Here is a 20,378-nt window from a genome sequence, read left to right as displayed (position 1 = left end):
AGGGCTGTGTGTGTGTGTGTGTGTGTGTGTGTGTGTGTGTGTGTGTGTGTGTGTGTGTGTGTGTGTGTGTGTGTGTGTGTGTGTGTGTGTGTGTGTGTGTGTGTGTGTGTGTGTGTGTGTGTGTGTGTGTGTGTGTGTGTGTGTGTATGGAGGGTTCCTGGGGCTTGACAAGGCCTAGGTGCTGTCCCTGAGCTTTTTTTATTTTTTTTGCTCAAGACTAGCACTCTCTACCACTTGAGCTATAGCTCACATCTAGCTTTTTAGTTGTTAATTGGAGATAAGAGTCTCACAGACTTTCCTGCTCAGCTTGGCTCTGAACCACAATCCTCAGATTTCAGCCTCCTGAGTAGCTGGGATTATAGGCCCTGGCACTGAGCTTTTGCGAAGTTTTTTTGTTTGATTGTTTCCTTAGGTTTTGTTGTCTTGTATTTGTCTTTGTTGTTGTTATTGTTTTTCAACAATCTGCCGGTGTTTGAGGTTGATTTACAGAACCTTGCTGTCCCTGGTGCAGAGTGTGCTTGTTCACCAGCCCTGGGATTTGAGGTAATCCTTTTGCCTGAATATCTGGTGGCTGGCTGTGGCCAAGCTCGGGTGACGCTGACTCCAGTGACAGGTCTTGCCCTGTCGCACACAAACAACTCTCCTGAAGCCCCTCCATATCAAGCAACAGAAACAAGTAAATTTATTTGATTTCAAAAATTTTTATTGTTATTCTTACAAAAACCATAAAAGGATAAGCATGTTCCTGTGAGAAGTTTCATACTCTGGGAATGAGCTCTGTTCCAAGTCTTATGAGCAAAAGGCTCAAGACCTCTCAGCCTGGTAAGGTGCCAAGGTGATCTGCCCAGTTCTCAGAGCTGCCTGCCCCTGCCCCCCATGCCTCCTTTGCTCCAGACCTTGAGAGATTTTAATAGCCAACTTTTGTGTCCCTCAAGGCCTCCTCAACATGCTATTTCCCATTCCTCCTCATTTTCTGCTTTCCACTGTCACTTGCTGTATTTCCCTATATCAAGCTTTTATTGACAGCCTCCTCTTGGCAGGAAATCTACATCTCTAAAATCCATCCTCTAACTCTTCTCTTCCAGTTAGCACATGTGACTTCTCCTGTACCAGCCTATCTCCAGAAAGCAGTATCTGGCTGGAATAACACTTCAGGGCTCTGAGGACCTGTGTTCTAGGCCTGATTCTGCTATCTGTTGGCTTTTAGGGTCTTAGGTACAGGATGTGCATTCTTCGCCCCCCATCTCCCAAAATAAGATTTGCAGTTCTCCAAAATCCAAAACTTTTGAGTGCTGACAAAATACCATGTGTGTCAAATTCCACTCCATTAAGCCTTGTTTCATGCACAAAATTATTTTAAAATATTGTATAAAATAATCTTCAAAGTGTGTATAAGGCATATATAAAATGTAAATGAATTTTATGTTTATACTTATATTCCATCGCCAGACTAGGAAAAGAATCCAAAAAGCCCTAAAAGATCCCAAATCTAAAATACCCTGGTCCCAAGGATTTTGAATATGAATGCTTAGTCAATATTTTCTTATTTTTACAGGTGCAGTGATCCTGCATCAACAGGATGTGCTACATAGCAATAGATGCTAATGTGCCCTGAAAAGTATGCACATGCTACAGAGTGCAAGCAGAGTTACCTGTGGGCTCCTGGGCACTGCTATTTTCATCTCATTTCCCACCCACTAAAGACAGCACTGTGCCTTTGCACTCTGGTGAAAATCAGTATGGCTGACTTCCACATTTATCTGGTGAGCTTCAGAAGCTCACAGCACCAGTTAGGGTTGAGCACAAAGCAGTGCCCAGTCTTAAAGTATATTGCTTTGATTCAAGTTTGCTTGGGCAGAACCACCACTCACAGAGCGGTGTGACATCAAGGCAGCAAGCTGGTGGAAAAACCCAAATTCCTTTGTTCATCCTCCTCAACATGACCTCCAGCAGAAGGGCCATGCTGGCAGCTGGGCCTGGGGCCCTGGCACTCACCAGCAGTATTGTCCCAATGCTGGGGGGCATTTGGCAAAGGACTTTGGCTTTGTTACTGGCTTTCTTACTCCCCACGGAATAGGTGGGAAATGGTCTTGCTGGGATGAGTTAGTCAGATGAGAACCACCCTTTCACAAGTAAATCCCAAATTGGGACAGTGTCCTAGTGTGAGCTCAACCCTGGACTACTCAGAGCTCCACAGGGGGACTCCTGCCCTGGGGATCATTGTCTGGAATATGCCACCCTCACATCTTGACAAACCCTTTCTCATTCAGGACCCTCCCTTCTACCTCCTTTGTTCTTTTTGTGATAAGAAAATGACATCATCCTTTCCCAAAAGCCTAGCACCCAGATGTTATTCAGAAGACACATTCTAGATCCTTCCCACCTCCCCACCCCCATGTTGTACACAGCTACACATTACACCTGACAAAATTTATCTTCTCTTTAAGACTATCCTAGCCCTTGAGGATCCACTCAGGGCAATGCCATTGCAAACACTATAACCTAAAGTCAGTCACATCAGAAACAAAGTCAGTCAGTCACCAGAGAAGAGAGCTGCTTTGATTGGTTTTTGTTCAGTCAATCCTAACCCTAATCCTCCAGCCACTCCAAGTGGGTTTATTTCAACCACACTCTTCAATGGAATTAGAAATAGCACCCTCCAAGAGTGTTCCCCCCAGCTCTGGCTAACCTCAAAGCCTGGAAAAAGCTGGTGCTTTACTTCAAAGCCATCTAGAGTAAAATGCATGATAAATAAACAAATGCTTGTGTTCCTTGGGAGTTTCCAACTGTGAGTGGATGTAGCCTTCATAGGGCTCCCTAGAGTTTTCAGATAGAACTTTGAGAATATCTAAAGGCTCTGAAGGGCCAAACAGGCCTTTGAAATCACCCTGGTCACAGTGAAGCATGCACAGAGAGATGGAACAGGGGATAGGGATGACTCTTGTCAATAGCTGAAGAATTTGATGAAAATTATAGGTACAATCCATGCTGAGCTGGGTGGGACTCCTTTGAGGTGAGCATGGAATTGTGTATAGAGCTTTGGTTTAAATAACATGGAGTCTTAAAGGATGGCTTAGAGGAATGACAGAAATGAACATAGTCCCAAATAAGGGGTGTCCACATAAAGCTCTTACTTCCTGGAGACAGATGAAAGCAAGTCTCTTCCCTCCACGTGGCCCTTGGAAGGAAAAGTGGCCCTCAGGGCCTTAGCACCCAGGGTTGAGATCCAGCTGCTTCAATATGTTCTTCAGAGACTCCTGCAGCCTGCTCAGGGCCACCACCTCCGTGGAGTGGCGAAAGGCTTCCTCGACACTGATCAGACTCTCCAGGATCTTCATGTTACTCATCTGGGGCTGGGGGCAGTTCTTGAAGGAGGCCAGCAGTTGGAGAAGGGCCCGGAGGTTCTCTAGGTCATTAGATATTTGCATCGCATTTTGGGAGTACAACCTAGTGAGAATCTGTTGATGGACCGCCAGTGTATGGTCCATCTTGGACAAACTCAGAGCAGGGAAGAGGCCAGGAATGAAATCCAAACCAGTGATCTTCTGTTTGGAGGAGAGAGGCTGTTGTACAGGAAGAAAAAAGAGAGAAAGTGCTCAGAAAGCAGGCAAAGAAACCATCCTTCAAAGTCCTCTGTGATCACCATGAGCGCAGAAGCTCATTCTCATGGCTGTATCCTGTTCCCTTTTCTTGCCTTTCCAGGCTCTTATTTTCTGTGCCCAAGTGATCACCAGACTGATTTCCTAGATTCCTGCCTATCCCAAACTATCCTATCCTCCACTTCCAACTACTCTTCCTTGGCCATTCCTTTCTTCAAATGGCCTCTGTGAAAGAACAGCAATAGCTCCCTTCTTATTTAGTAAAGTCTCTCAACACTCAGCAGATTCCTTTCTCTTACTACTATGCTTTTCCCTCGCTCTGAGAGTTAATGTCACTTCTCTAGGGAGTACCCCACTTCTCTTCTTTGCCTCAGTGACTTCAATTACCAGGAAGGGCTCTCCTCATCCCAAATGCCGGTGACACTTGCTCTTGAGAATACCCAACTTGGGATTCCCAGTATCCCACATGTAGCCTTGTTGAATGACTATTTTTAAGGACTTCAGGGTTTCCTCTATGAAATACACAAGACTCTAGTTCTGGCCTGCTTCTGGCCACGTGGTTTCTTCCTGACTTCCCAAGGCCACTGCTAAGATACCCATAGTGGCCAAGAGATATAGAAGATCCCAGATTTTCTGCATTCTGTGTGTGTGTGTGTGTGTGTGTGTGTGTGTGTGTGTGTGTGTGTGTGTGTGTGTGGTTGCACTTGCTGTATCTGCTTTGTCTCATAGCAACTTGATAAAGACTATGTGATGTTCCAGTATCTAGATAACGATAGAAAAAAGCTGAGGAACCCACTTAAGATTTCACAGATGAGTTGGATGCCCGTGACTCATACCTGTAACCCTAGCTACCCAGAAGGCTGAGATCTGAGGATTAAGGTTTGAGGCCAGCCTGGACAGGAAAGTTTTGGAGATTCTTACCTCCCATTATCCACCAAAAAGACAGAAGTGGAGCTTTGGTTCAAGTGGTAAGGCATCAGCCTTGAGTGAAAAAGCTAAGGGACAAGTGCCTAGGCCCTGAGTTCAAACATCACTACTGGGGCACACACATACACACAAAAGATTGCAAGATTTACTTAGTCTTCTTCTTGTCAATTATAGACCCATCTGGGAAACAGCTGAAGGTATAGTCTGTCAGACCCCAGAGGAAGTCTAAGGTGGGCAATAACAACTGTTAATAAATACTCAGAGGCCTGATGGTGAAGGGGGGAAAACTTGCTCCTCATTGCTAGAAAGCAGGATAAGCTGTGATGAGAAAGGCCACAGCTAAAACTACAAGAACCCTAATTCTGTACACATTTAGAGATGGGGTAGATGCCTGGCAAGCGTGCTGCTGGGGGTCTGTCCACTAGCCAATAAGACACAGGAAACTTTATAGCTTCCCCTGATGTCAAGGAAGATGGAGATTAAGGGAGGCAGAGGGGAGAGGATGAGACAGGAAGTGGTCAGTGATGAGGGAGGAAGCAAAGCTACTATACCTTTACCTGCCACTGCACCTGCCTCAGCTAACCTTTGAGGTCTGGGGTTCCCCATCATAGAACATTCTGGGGCTTCATAATATCAGAGAATCCTTTTCCTTCCTTCCTTCCTTCCTTCCTTCCTTCCTTCCTTCCTTCCTTCCTTCCTTCCTTCCTTCCTTCCTCCCTCCCTCCCTTCCTTCCTTCCTTCCTTCCTTCCTTCCTTCCTTCCTTCCTTCCTTCCTTCCTTCCTTCCTTCCTTCCTTTCCCCCTTATACCTATTCTGGGGCTTGAACTCACACTCTCATTTGGCTTTTTTGCTTAAGGCTATTGTTCTACCATATGAGCCATATTCCCACTTGCAACTTTCTGCCAGTTACTTGGAGATAAGAGTCTCACAGATTTTTCTATCTGGGCTGGCTTCAAGCCAAGATCCTCAGATTTCAGCCTCCTGAATTTCTTGGATTATAAGTATGTGCCACCAGCTCCTAGCTCTATGATTTCTTTTTTTTTTTAAAGGGGTTACAATTACGTAAGTAATTACGTAAGTGATTACATTTTGTCTAACTTGTTACCCCCTCCCTCATTTTTCTCCCTCTTTCCCTCCCCCTCACCGACCACTATGATTTCTTTTTAGGCGGTAGCATATGGCAAAGTATTCTTTTTCTTACAATGGTTTCATAGTAGAACCACTAAAGAGAAACAACCACAAAGAATGGCAGCCTTGTGCCTTGAAATCATCCTCAGGTTCCAAGGTGCCTGGCATTCAGAAGGTGCCTAATAAATATTTCTTGGATTAAGGAACCATCATAAGAACTATGGGCTGGCCCATAGTTCTATTTTGTTCCCCACTCCCCGCCCGTCCCTACCATGTGTGAAATGTCATTGATCCTGATGATAATGGTCTTTATGAGGGATTTGGCATCATCCTGGACTTTCTGGATGGGCACAGCTTGAACATAGCATAGATAGTAGCAAAGCCACAGAAACTGGCACAGGAATCCCCAGCGCATTTTTTCAATCTCAGGATGAGTTTCTTGGATCTGAAAATACAAAGAACCACACATTACAAGAGGCTGGTATCAGAATAGATCCATCTGCCCTGCTACTAACCACATTGCCAGATATGGATAAAAACACTTTCTGCCAGAGCTATCATCTCCTCAAAGCCAAAGATTATTTGCTGTCTAGATCTAGATTAATAAAGCATGCCCTTGGGAAGAGGCATATTGCCCCATCCATAAAACCACGATAACATGTTTGTAGACCACAGAGCAGTGAGCCCAGGAGTGATCAAATTACCCAGTGGCCATGATGGGGGTGGGGAGGCTTCATTGTGTGCTTCAAGGAAAGAGAACCAATTGATAAAGGCTCTGTTGGAATCTAGTCATTTACTTACTACAGAACTTTAGGCATATCACGCAACCGCTCAAAACTCTACTCTCTCTAAGCTTTTATGAGGAACAAATTAGATAATACATGAGAAAGAATGGAAGGGGTTGTGAACTCAATGTTTCATTTCCCTGTCATATAGAGATGTTACTTCCTTGCCCTTCCCATTACTTTCTCAACAGCCTGCTGCTATGGTTGTGATGACCTTTCCCCTGGGGAACTTGAATCTAAGTAGAACTTCTCTACCATGGAATAACCAGTCAGATGCAATGCTAGGTACCAAGGAACCAAGGGAAAACTCCAGATCCTTCCTACATTCCAATGTCTCATGGCTTAACAGGCAAGGCAATATAGAGCAACACAGGAAGGGAGAGCTTTGCAAGTAGGAAAGTTCCAGACAGTGCATGAGTCCTAAGGAGGATGCCTGGAGGAGAGGTCACCTTATCTGGAGATTAATGACCAAGAAGGAGTTAGGAAGAGTAGAAAGCAGTTATTGCAAGTGGCCAAGTGATCAACTGTAAATAGAGACAAGAGAGCATGCAACGCTTTCACATAGAATACGTCAAACTTACAAAGTCACAGAGCTGTGAACTCTAAAATTAATAACATGCAGATCCTTGATTAAGAAGCTAAGTTTTAATGAGATACATGAGGCAAATGTAATAAAATCAAATGCATGCAAGTTTGTAGCCAGTGATCCATGCTAAGCATATGTGTATGAACCCAAAATAATAATATGTAGGTAAATATTAGGGTGAAATTCTGGACATGGGAAGGAAGTTAACTGCTCCTTTTGTTTCTTCTTCATCTGGGTCATGATGGAACCAAGTAATACATTTTTTGGTCCATTAAAATATTAGTATAATTCATTTTTTGGCAACAAATTAAAACAAGCAATCTCTTTATATATTATTTATAATGTTTAATCAAAGACATGTCATTGTTGTTGTTGTTTTAATCTGAATTTTATTACAGAGAAAAAAATGAGCCTCAGGAAGACAAACCAATTTGCCTAAAGTCAAATAGGTTAAGTGGCAAAGCCAGGATGTTTATACAGCAGACTTGAATATACCGGTCCTTGGTTTTGCTTTCCAAGGTCATCTATGGCCTCAAATGGAAAATTTAACACATGAGCCCATTCATAAGCTTTAAATAGTGCCATTCTTACTAATGTGTTAAAGTCTCATACCTTCTCATCCATCCCACCTGGGACATGAAAATGTTTCTCTCTAGTGTATCTACACTGTATAGATGACTTCCCCATTAGTCACTTAGTAATTGTCTCAGTTATTGGACCCACTGTAATGGTTTCATAGTGCTTGTATTTAAGTAACCCTTATTTTATAAAATAATGGCCCCAAAGGATGCATGAGACATGGAATGACAGAATAAATCTGTTCTACTGTAATAAGTGGCAATGATGCCGTCCTTATAGGGGATAATTTAGCAACATGGACTTCAGTCCTGCCAGAAATGTCAGGTATCTAATGGAGTCTTGCAATGTATCTCCCATACAGTACTATTTGTCTGAAATCCCAGCAAAGGTAGGAGGAATCAGAAGTCTGTGTATCTTCCTGGATACAGTGACAGAGCTGGCTCTACTACTCTGATCAAAAGGGTAAATGAGAACCTGTGTAGCCCTTGTCCACGATGCGTGTGTCTGGCTCAAGTTTTGGGGAGTAAATGCCAGCTGTTGAAAAATTATTGTAATTGCTGTGCAGAGCTTGGAATGCTCAGGGCACACCACCTGTAGCCAGCTGTGAATCAAGTATTTGGCCCCCTGCCTCCCACAGGCCATCTCAACAGTCTGTCCCTGAATCACAAGATTGCATTTCAGGATTTTCTAAGATTTATGTGCTGAGGATACCCTCCTTGTAGAGAAAATTTACTATCTGATCAACTGCGGTCACATCACAGCCATTCTTACATAATGGTCACCCGCTATTGCCTGAATGGAAAACCAGGTTTACAAGCCCTGATAATATGCCTCAGTGAATGCTGAAAAGCAATAAAGCATGGAATTGAGTAACTGTTGCTGTAAGTGTACCTAAGAGAAGAAGCCAGGCTTAGAGGCTGCAAAGGGGTGTAGGAATGGCAAATCCACCTGAGATCAAAGTAACGGTGAGTACCTGCTGCACCAACACACACCGCACACAAGCACACTTGCATCACACACAGAGCCACATCGACATATATAATCCTTGGAGGCAACTAGTTATCACCTGAGTTTCAATACCTAAGGAGTACATAGTTGGTTAGAGCCTGATAAGGGGAGGGAAAGTAGCTAGGAAGGGAAGGGCCTAGGCAGAGGCAGGATAATTCAAGACAATAAATTCAGCTTCATTGAGCTCCATGCCAATATGCAAGAATTACTGATCACTGATTTGATGGCTGGCAGCTAACATACAGTGAGCAATAGCCATTGTGGGCCGGGTACACATATGAAAAGGACATAGAGCACAGCAAATCAGGAATCAGGAATTGCGGAGAGGGGGTGGAGGGGGGGCGCGGAGAACAGGGTGTAGAGGCTAAGGATTCCCAGGAGGCCTAAGTATATTTAAATAAGCCTAAGCCTATGTAATATCACTCTTCTCTCTCACCCCCTGACATTAGCTTTCCTACAGACTGCCTTTCTTCATAGTTTGGGACCAGAACAAGTAGAAAAGTTTACAAGACTCCTTCCCTACCCATAGCTGGGGGTAGAGGTGTGCACCTGTCATCCTAGCTACAGTGGGAAGCCTACAATAGGTAAATGGAAGTTCAGGCAGATCCCCAGGTATGAAGTAAGATGCTCTCTCAAAAGATAACCTGTGAAAAAGGAGCTGGGGGTATGGCTCAGCAGTAGAGCACCTCAGGGCAAGATGAGACCTTGAGTTCAAACAGTAACACACGCACACACGCACGCACACACACATGCACGCACGCACGCACACACACACACACACACACACACACACACACACACACACACACACACACACACACACACACACACACACACACACACACCCTCTCCCCAGAAAATGGAGCTCCTGGGACAGCACCAGTAAAATGTGGCTACAGAATATAGACTTAAAGCGAGTGGGAGAGGCTTATATAACCACCCCTCAGCCCACCAGTTTCCCATCTCTGACTAGACCTAGGTCTAGGGCTGACTTTCTGCCCACATGGCAATTCTCCAGTGGCTATCTCTTACCCACCCTCTTTCTCTACAGATATGACCAAGCCTTTGCATCTCCCATCATGCTAATGGCCTCCAGATGGGAGCTCCCTCATTTTCCTCCAGCCAGGGGCAGCAGACCTAGTGGACCTTAGGTCAAGATGGGATGGGCAGGGATGTTGCCTGCTTCTCTACGTTCAGAGTGGAGGGCAGCTGAGCCCAGGCCAGGCCAGTCCCTTGACTCCTTATGTAGTGTTGGGGGAAAAGTTAGAATGAACTCTGGGTCACAGAGCCATTCACTGGAAGAGGCTGCCTTGTACTCTGCCTATCTTCCTTGGTTGAAGGTACTAGAGGATACATAGCAAGGGACCTAACACACTTCTTTCTCTCTCTCTTTCTCTTTTTTTTAATTTTTCAGCCATTCAGTTTTTTACACCTTTCTCTCTGGTGGTAGTTTTTGCGTACTAATGTGAATTAAATTCAGATAACATTTGACCAACAGGTATATGAAAAAATACTCATATTTAAAGCCGGGTGCTGGTGGCTCAGGCCTGTTATCCTAGCTACTCAGGAGGCTGAGATCTGAGGATCTCGGTTCAAAGCCAGCCCTGGAAGGAAAGCCTGTGAGACTCTTATCTCCAATAAACCACTCAAAAACCAGAAGTGGCTCTGTGGCTCAAGCAGTAGAGCACTCACCTTGAACTGAAGAGCGCAGGGACAATGCTCAGGCCCAGAGTTCAAGCCCCACAACCGACCAAAAAAAAAAATATACTCAGATTTATACTCAGAATTATAATCAGCAGAGAAATAAGATTCAAAACTATAATGAACTATCACTTCACCACAGTTAGAATGGTGATTGTCAGAAAGAGGAAAGATAACAAATGCTAGTAAGGGTTGGCAAATAGGGAACCTCATCTTCTATGTGTAGGAATGTAAGTTAGTACAGTTATATAAAACAGTATAGAGCTTCCACCAGAAACTGGAATTCGAACTACCAGCAGTCCCACTATTAGATATATAACCAACAGAAATTAACTTAGTATGTACTCCTATATTTATTACAATGCTATTTACAGCAGACAAATATGATATCAACATTGATGTCCACTGATGGATGAATTAATGGAGAAAAATCGAGTTCACATGCACAAGGGGATACTATTCAATCACAAAAAAAGAATGACATTCTACTATTTGTAGTACCATGGATGGAACTAGGGGATATTATGTTAAGTTGTTCTCAAAAAAGTAGAGAAGAGAAGCTTGGTATGGTGGGTCATGCTTGTAATCATAGCTACCCAGAAAGTAGAATAAGGAAGCTCTTGGTTCAAGGCCAGCTCAAGCAAGAAGTTAGAAAGACCCCCATCTAAACCCATGCTGGACGTTCTGGCATTCACCTGAGATTGGGAGAAGTAAGGACTGAGACTGACCTGGGAGGTGAGGGAAGAGAGAGACTCTGTCTCAAAACTAGCCAGAACAAAAGGGGCTAGAAGTATGACTCAAGGGGTAGAGCACATGTTAAGAAAGCACAGAGCTGTAAGGAGGAGGAAGAAAAAGAGGAAAAGAAGGAGGAAGAAGATGAAGGTAGAAGATTAAAAAAGGGGAGGAGGAAGAGGAAGAGGAGAAAGAGGAAGAGGAGGAGGAGGAAGAGAAGAAGAACACGAAGGAGGAGGAGGAGAAGGCGAAGAAGGAGAAGAGGAAGGAGAAGAAGAAGAGGAAAGAGAAGAAGAGAATAAACTATGGTTCCCAGAACCTGAGAAGGATGTATGGCAAGAGGATGGTTACTAGCTACAAGGACAGGGACAAGAGGAATCATGTCTTAATGTTTTACAGCTTGGTAGAATAGCTATGATTGACCACAATTAATCAGTTTTAAATAGCCAATACATAATCAATATTAAAGTTCCCCAAATGAAGAAATGATAGCGGTCTGAGCTGACTTGTGTGCCAGTTACCTTGATCTGATCATTGTCCATTATAAACATGAATTGAAATACTCCATCAATCAATGTGTACAATTATTGTGTGGCAATTAAAATATATTTCAAATAGAAATATTAACTTGGGTAATATATTTGCTGTATTTTATGAGAAAACAAGACCAGACTAGCCTGGGCTATGTAAGCAAGACCATGTCACAAATAAACAATTTACCTTTACTATAGGTGAACTGGAACTCTTGAGAGTTTCAGTTAATTTCCCCCCTTTTTGGTGGGGGGGGGGCGGTGGGTAGTACTAGAATTTGATCTCATGGCCTTGTGCTTGCTAGGCAATTAAACAGTATCTCCAGCCCATTTTGCTGTGCTTATTTTTTAGAGTCAAGCTGGGTTTTCTTTTTGTTTGTTTTGTGTTTTTTGCCTCAGGCCAGCCTGAACTGTGATCCTCCTATTTACACTTCTGCCATTACACCCAGCTTTTCCTGTTGAGATGGAGTTTCAAGATTTTTTCCCCCCTAAGGCTGGTCTGGATTCTTCCATCCTGAACAGCTAGAATTATAAGTGTGAGTCACTGGTGCCCAGTTTCAATTTTCAAATGTTGGCCAAAATACACAATTTTTAAAAGTCACTGAGCTAGCAGGAGAGATTCTCCCTTCTTTTGCAACCAAAAACTTCATTTGAGAAATCATGTTAACATACCTAGCTGGTATCAGGGTGTGGATGAGGAGCTTATATTCCTTCCATTCATCAGAATACTGGTCGATCTATTCTATCAAGGAAAGCAAATAGATTTCACAGCCAGTGTCAACTCTGATCAGTTTTTAGTGGCTCCCTGGTGCAGTGTAGATGGGTAATCTGCCGTTCCGGTTTGACTCAGAGGAAGATGGTGCCACCATTAATTATGCCTACCTACACTTGTTTCAGCATTCATCAAAGGTCTGGCATGGAGCAGGTGTTTGTTATGTATTTGTTGAATGAATAAATGAAATATTGCCTATCCTTGGTCCTCATTGGCAAACAAAACAAAACAAAACAATGCCAGCTCACCTGCTCCCATGTGAATGTTGCTGTTGGAATTCACTTTTGCCCAACAGAAACTTCTAAGAAGCTGTCTTAATGGAGACAGAAAGTGCTTCAGTGTACAAATGTTCCTTTTCAGGTACTTTGGTCAACCCCATGCATTCACATGGCCCTGAGTTCTTTCAGCTGAGCTGGTCTCTGTCTGGACTTCCATCCCAACCCTTCTGCACGGTAGACTCATTCACAACCCCTTTGCACAGTGTACCCATTCACAAGCCCAGGCACTGCTCCTGCTTTCTGGCCCTCCCTGGGCCTTGCAAGAGCCCTGTTCTGCCTTCCTGTCTTTCATTGGCTTCCCTGCAGAGTTAGGTCATATTCCTATCCCAGCTGCATACACAATATACAACAGATGGGGACTAAATCTTCTGTGATACAGGTGAAATGTCAGCCTGAACACTGATTATAGATTCAGATTCAGAGAGCTAACAAATAGGAAAGAGAGAAACATACAGGTTGCTGATGAGCAAGGCTGCTGTCATGTGTGGAACAACTACAAAGGAGTCTGTGGGCCTGGGCACCACATATGCTCTATTTGACTATCATCTATCTATCTATCTATCTATCTATCTATCTATCTATCTATCTATCTATCTATCTATCTATCTATCTATCTTGTACTGTATTAGGCTTAAATGCAGGGGTTTATGCTTTTGCTTAGCCTTTTTATTCATGGATGATGCTCTACCACTTGATCTATGCCTCTAGACCACTATTTTGTTGGTTAATTGGGAATAAGGGTCTCATGGACTTTTCTACCTGGACAGATTTTTCACCGTGATCCTCAGATCAATGAATGAGTAGCTAGGATTAAAGGCATGAGCCTCCAGCTCCAGGCCTTGTGTGCTGAAACACACCTCTCTTTCCATTTCTGAGAGATCATTTTATGGACAGAGAAGAATTTTAAGGTGCTCTGCCCAGTGCCACATGGATCTATGGTTTCTAAAATATTTCTTCCCAACCCAGCACAGTGGAGATGTCTACTGAGTGACTGGCAGCCAGATAATCTGGCTAGACTTTGCACTAATCCACAGGTGTTGCTCAGGAATGCACACCTATAGCTATTCCATCTCCCTGGAGTCCCTTTTCTATTCCTGGCTCCTATTTTCTCCTGGGGGCATCTAAGCTGGGGTAGGGCAATGACTAGGGCTATTTCAATGATAAGAGATCTTCTAGATGGCTATCTCTATACTCCGTGTGGGTCACTGAGACATGAGGCATCCATCTGCCTAGGGGTGAGCAGCAAGCTCTCTGGTTCTGTCCTTAGCACTTGGAACTATTTCCTGGAAAAGGGGGAGGAAAATATTTCCTACAGATACTAAGAAGAGTGACTTGGGGTATAGTACGTACAAAACACAAGAAGGGTGTTCTTTGGCCAACATGGAGATGTTCTCCTCAGCCCAATGTCCTCAGTTGCTTGAGAAAGGAAATAACCCCAAAGCATCCATTTCTTTTTTGCCTTCTCTCCTCACCTCTATATGATAAATAATTGATATGGTCTTTGCCTTTCCCAGGACATTCAAGCAGGAACAACCAAGTCATTCCATCAAAATGTTCCCATAGAACCTTCTAGCAGGAAAGGGATTGAAAACTCTGTTCCAGTCCCAGTGGACCACTTCCCACCTCACAGAACTCTATAGAACGAACATAATCAGAGCCAAGAGAGGCAACTGCTACCTAGCAGAATACCCAGAAAGCGTGTGCTACTGGACAGCAGTATCAAGTGCCTGCCCTCTGCTGTGGCCCCTGAAGACCATCTCCAACAGAAACAAATCATCTTGTTCTCTCTAAAGCAGACAGACAGACAGACACACACACACACATCACACGCACATGTACACACACATATGGGGGGCGCACATGCACCCCACTATCACTACCACCACTACCAACCAGGCCCCTTGTCTTACTTGATCTAGCAGTATTTAAAAAGTTACTGTTCAAAAGTGCCAGAACCTTTAAGGCAAACCACACATCACTAAGTTTAATCCAAGCCCAGGCAGAAGGAAGGTTAGAGGAAGGGCTGAAAAGGGTCCTGGAGCTCACCTATTGGCAGTTATATTCAGTCATTTTGGTTAGAAATGCACAACAATATTTAAAAAACAAGCAAGCAAACAAACCGACCCTGAAGGTTACTAGTCTTTTCCACAACCTGGACCTCTGTGCCCCAGAGACTTGTCACCCTGTGCCTCAAAGATGTGATTTATGCAGCTTTGCAACAGATATGGAAGGCCCTGGTAGTTTCTCAGGGAGAGTGGGGTTCTTCCTGACAGATTTTTTTGAGGGGGTCGGTTGTGGGACTTGAACTGTGTGCCTCACCTCTTCAGCTCAAGACTAATGCTCTACCACTTGAGCCACAGGGCCAATTCCAGTTTTCTGGTTATTAATTGGAGATAAGAGTCTCATGGAGTTTCCTGCCTGGGCTGGCTTTGAACTGCGATCATCAGATCTTAGCCTCCTAAGTAGCTAGGATTACAGGCTTGAGCCACTGGCACCCGGCCTTTCTGGCCACCTCTTCCCCCACAGTAGTTCTAGGCCCAGATGTCAGCCTATGTAATCCTTCCCACTTCTTGATCAGGGGCCCACACTGGAAAACGAGGTCTGAATTCCCGCAGGCAGAGCAAGGCTCTCTAGTCCGTACCCGACGCTTGCACCTGACTCCCATGCTTGACCAACTTTATTCCTTCCACATGGAACTGAGGTACCCTGACCTTCGGGGATCTCTCCTCCAGGGAATTCCCAAAGCATCTCACCTCTGCAGACTGGACGATCTCCTGCGGCCTTGGCTGCAAGGACAGGTTCCTGCCCAACTCAACCAGGAATCCAGCGCTCCCCGGCTCCCGCAATGCTAGGAGCCAGCTCAAAGCCACGCAGTCCACAACCCAGCCCTCCGCACAGTCTCTCACCTGCCTCTGTTTCCCCCTCCGCGAAGTCCACAGTGGATAGTGCTGGTGCCGCGACCTGCCGAGAAAAGACACAGTAGAGAAGGAGAGCGAGTCTTACCTCGCAGCTGCTGGCTCCGGGATTCCTATGGAGCTCCATGCCTGCCGGCCCCTCTTATAGCTGCCCGGCTCCAGTTGTGCAACAAGTCTGGGCGCACCCCAAGCTCCTGAGCCCGCCCGCCCCGCCCCACGGGACCGAGATTTGCCCCCGGAGGCAGCGAGGTCAGCGCCGCGTGCGCGCCTCCGGACCTGCAGCGCCCCGGGGCCCCAGAGTCCCAGGCGCACCAATGAGAAATCCTCGCGGTTTCCCCAGGGGCTGTGGCGCGGCCCCGGTGGCTCTGGGGACCAAGCTGGGGTGGGGTGGGGTGGGGGTGAGGGAGGTCGCGGCAGTGCACTGGTGGCGGGACCGGGGCCCCGGGGAGCCAAGATGGGGAGCTAAGACGAGGCTAGCTCCTGCGCCCCCCTCCCCCGACGGCCCTGGGCGCCTGCTGTGTACACCACACGGTGGATCTAATCCCACCCCTTGCTCTGGAGGGCCCGCCATGGTCCGGAGCGGTTCCACTGCCCTGGGTTCTTTGGAAGTCCCTTGGGTCTTGGGTCTCCATCTTCAAACCCACGCTTCTTGTGCGCAAAGAAGGATGGCTTAGACGCTTTTTTCCCCTTCACACTGCCTGTAAGGTGGTGGTTGTCCTCGGGTTTTTGGGGTGAGGAAACAGATCAGAGAGGTTAAGTGACTACCCATACCACCCCAGCTGGTTACCGGGTGGTAACAGTGCCATCAGTCCCTTTCTGGGGAGCAGAGCTGAGAGCTTCCCCCTACTCACACCCCCAAACAAGCCATCTGGGTAACAACCACACCGCGTGTTAGGTAGGAGGATGCAAAGTATATGTCTGATTGGGGACTGTCCATGAAATAGGAATGCTTTTTTACATAATCAGTAGTTAGGAATAAACAAACACACAAAAGAATAACAGTTCTGACCGTGAAAATGATAAGAAATTTAAATTTCAGTGTCTTGAAATAAAGTTTTGAATGTTGTCAGCCAAAAAAAAAAAAGTTTCTCCCTGGTTGTATATAGATAGCGACATGAGACCTTCCATTTTACCTCGATCTGTAAAACATAAATTCTCCAGCTAGCCTTTTAGGGAAGTTTGCCAACCCCTGATCTCCGGGATGTCCGTACTACCTCACCTACTCTTGTATGCTTTGAGTCCTTCCAGCCCCTCCGTGGGGCTGGCTGGCTGTTCATCAACCCCTTTTCCAAGCAGAAGCTCTGTTTGCTGGCTCTTGCATTCTATCAGTGAAGATGGCTGTCCTGACCTCTTCCTGCCAACTCCCCTTCCCCTGGCTGGGTTGGGTGCAGGGTTCATCTCTTCCCCTAAATTATAAGCAGGGAATTTGCGGACCAGCAATTTACATTTGGCAGTCCTGGTACCTTCACAATGCCAATCATATGTGGATATCCAGGAAACATTTGCTGTACAGAACTGCAGGAATGCCACACACCACAGAACTCTGTGTGTGTGTGTGTGTGTGTGTGTGTGTGTGTGTGTGTGTGTGTGTGTGTGTGTGTGTGTGTGTAGTGGTTCTAGGGCTTGAATTTAGGGTCTGGGTGCTGTTCCTTAGCTTTTTTTTTTTTTTTTTTTTTTTTTTCCTCAAGGCTAGCTCAAGTGTGAGCTATAGCTCCACTTTGGCTTTTTATGGTTAATTGGAAATAAGACTGTCATAGACTTTCCTGCCCCAACTAGCTTCAAACCATGATCCTTAGGTCTCAGCCTTCTGAGTAGCTAGGCTTACAGGTATGAATCACTGGGTGCCTGACTCTGAGCTACTTTTTGACATGTCATATTACCACACTGTTCTTTGAGAAGTCTTCTAAGACCCTGAGATACTGGGAAGGTAGGTTTTTGGCTTGGGAAATATTCTGACAGTGATGACAGGATGTAGAGCAAGCAAACCCAGGCCCACATCTGCCCTCCAGGCAACAGTCCAGTTACATCTGAGACTTCCTGATGGAAACTTCTCCCAAAGATAGTGCACTCCATGAGAGCAGTAGAGGTCGATATTGTTCTCTGTTAAACTCCCAGCTCACGGCCCAGTGCTTAGCACAAAGTATTCATCTTTAAAACATTTTAATGAAAAATTCAAATATACAGAAAGCAAGCAATAGTATAAATCTAACAATTATCATGTTCTGTATTTGTTTCATTTTTCTAGCAAAAGTGTTTTAAAGCAAATTGCAATTATGCTGACATCTTTAAGAATAATAGTACTCTCTGAAAAAAATGAGAATTTTTATCTAACCATGCCACCATTCTCACACAATAGTAATTTCTTAACATTATGAAAGGCTAGTCTACAAATTGCCACAAATGTCTCATATGTCTTTTTTTCTTTTTCTTTTATTTTGTTACTTGTGGAGCCTGAACTCTGGGCCTGGGCGCTGTCCCTCAGCTCTTCAGCTCAAGGCCAGTGCTCCACCACTTGAGCCACAGCTCCACTTTTGGTTTTTTCTGCTTATGCGGTACTGAGGAATCAAACCCAGGGCCTCATGCATGCAAGGCAAGCACTCGACCACTGAGCCACCTTTCCAGACCTCATATGTCTTTTATAGTTGCTTTATTTAAACCTGGTTGTGTTGCTCTTAATTAGTGTTTATTCCATGGTGTTGGGGATGGTACCTAGGGCCTTGAGCATGTTCTACCACTGAGCTACAGACATGTCCGAATAAATACTTTGTGAAAGACAGAAGGAAAGAAGGAAGGGAAAAAGGAAATGGAGTACGTATTTATGGAAGCCAGAGATCACTAAATGTACACTGTTTGTATCTGTGGTAGTATCATAACAAACTCACTCATTTATTTATGTATGCTAAGTCAAAATTAGAATTAAATTAAAAATAAATGGTTGGCATTAGTTATCATTTAGAATTATGTAGCCAGAAAAAAAAGGAAAAACAACTTAATGTCCAGTGTGGGAACTTGGTAACAGTAGTGAAAAGTTCTATTGGCACACTGTACAAACACTGAAAATTATGTTGTAAAATGGTATTTAATGCTACAGACAGCATTGTGTTTTTATTTATTTATTTTTGGATTGGGGATTGAACTCAGGGCTTTGCATTTGTAGGCAGACACTCTATCATGTGAACCACTCCACCAGCCCCCAAGATACTATATTTTTAAATAGGAAAGAATGAGATTACAAAGTGGTAGATCTTTTCTGATCCTACGTGAGCAGATATACACATATTCACACCAAAATATTACTCATTACTGAGACTTAAGTTTGAAATGATTTTTTAAAACTTTTTCCCTGTGCTTTTCTGCTTTAAAATTTTACCTAGGATGGAAACTTTTTTGTTGGAGATGGAATCCAGGGCCTCCAGGAGCTAATATGTGTTCTATCACTGAGCTGTACTCTAGCCCTGGAACTAACTTATTAGAAGAGAAATATTTTTACATCCCATGAAAATAATAGCTTTCTGATTTGTTTCATTTTTCATCTATAGGCTGAAGCACTTGGGTCAGATCATGTTTTTCCTTGTCCCCAACATCTTTGTAACTTTGCTCTAGTAAAATATTTAACTTGTTTTCAGAACTTGGCAGCCTCTGGCTGACCTGTTCAGTCACCAGGTGAGTTGGTACCTGGGGATATTGCTTGAACTTAAGCAACCCTAGGGAGCCATACTGTGAAAATACAGATTGTCTGACTATCTATCACCTACCAATTTATTTTGCCTTTGTTTGATTTAAAAAATAAGAACTAATGACAGTTTTTAGTTCATTTTACTTTTTTCTCTCTCTCTGCTATTATTGGGGATTTGAATTTAGGGAGTCAAGCATGCGGCACAAGCTCTACCACTTACCTGCACCCCCAAACCTTTCAAATTTTATTTGAAGACAGGACCTCACCAAGTTACCCAAACTAGTCTCAAACTTGCCATCCTCCTGCTTTGATCTCCCAAGTAGCTGAAATTGCAGGCATGTACCACTGTACCCAGCTTTAAATACAAGTTCAAAAGGGACAAAAGGACACGAGTGACTTAGTTTTCTCCAAGTCCTCCTCTCCTTAGAAGTAACCATAACCGCCGGGTGCCGGTGGCTCACGCCTGTAATCCTAGCTATTCAAGTGACTGAGATCTGAGGATCACGGTTCAAAGCTAGCCCGAGCAAGAAAGTCTGTGAGACTCTTATGTCCAATAAACCACTCAAAAACTGGAAGTGGTGCTGTGGCTCAAGCGGTAGAGGGCTCGCCTTGAGCTGAAGAGTTCAGGGACAGCACCCAAGCCCAGAGTTCAAGCCCCAGGACCGACAAAAAAAAAAAAAAAAAGTAAGCATAACCACCAGGCGCCAGTGGCTCATGCCTGTAACCCTAGCTACTCAGGAGCTTGAGATCTGAGGAGTGCAGTTCAAAGCCAGCCCTGGCAAGAAAGTCTGTGAGACTCTAATCTCCAATAAACCACTCAAAAACCAGAAGTGGAACTGTGGCGCATGGCTCAAGTGGTAGAGTGTTAGCCTTGAGCTGAAGAGCTGAGGGACAGCAACAGGCCCAGAGTTTAAGCCCATGACTGACAAAAAAAAAAAAAAAGAGAGAGAGAGAGAGAGAGAAAAAAAGAAGTAACCATAACATTTCTGTCATGTGATTCCAGGACTATTCTGGCTCCTTCACATATGCATTTTTCAAAAACTCACATAATTAATATCTTACTATTCATACTACTGTTCCTGCCCTTATCATTAAAATTGTGTTTTAGAAAATTTCACTGGTGGCTCACGCCTGTAATCCTAGTTACTCAGGAGGCTGAGAT

General features: G+C 44.5%; 1 protein-coding gene across 1 annotated transcript; it reads right to left on the bottom strand.

The window, feature by feature from the left end:
• Positions 1–747: 747 nt before the first annotated feature.
• Positions 748–6,094, bottom strand: Lep (leptin). Its single transcript, XM_069997305.1, has 2 exons — positions 5,926–6,094; positions 748–3,563 (listed from the first exon to the last, which is right to left on the bottom strand). Exons 1-2 carry the CDS (start codon positions 6,067–6,069, stop codon positions 3,207–3,209), a joined length of 501 nt encoding a protein of 166 aa, XP_069853406.1. The 5' UTR covers positions 6,070–6,094; the 3' UTR covers positions 748–3,206.
• Between the last annotated feature and the right edge of the window lie 14,284 nt (positions 6,095–20,378).

This window comes from Dipodomys merriami, unplaced genomic scaffold (assembly GCF_024711535.1).
Source record: "Dipodomys merriami isolate MVZ:Mamm:240054 unplaced genomic scaffold, mDipMer1.0.p SCAF_5, whole genome shotgun sequence".
In the NCBI taxonomy this organism is placed as follows: domain Eukaryota; kingdom Metazoa; phylum Chordata; class Mammalia; order Rodentia; family Heteromyidae; genus Dipodomys; species Dipodomys merriami.
Note: the sequence above shows the minus strand (reverse complement) of the source record. Positions and strands in the feature narration are given on the sequence as shown.

Excerpts from the sequence above, each read along its gene's own strand:
- Lep (XM_069997305.1), bottom strand. The coding sequence starts at position 6,069 with ATGCGCTGGGGATTCCTGTGCCAGTTTCTGTGGCTTTGCTACTATCTA. Across the intron at positions 3,564-5,925 it reads TCAATGACATTTCACACATG|CCTCTCTCCTCCAAACAGAA; the intron begins GTAGGGACGGGC and ends CCTGTACAACAG.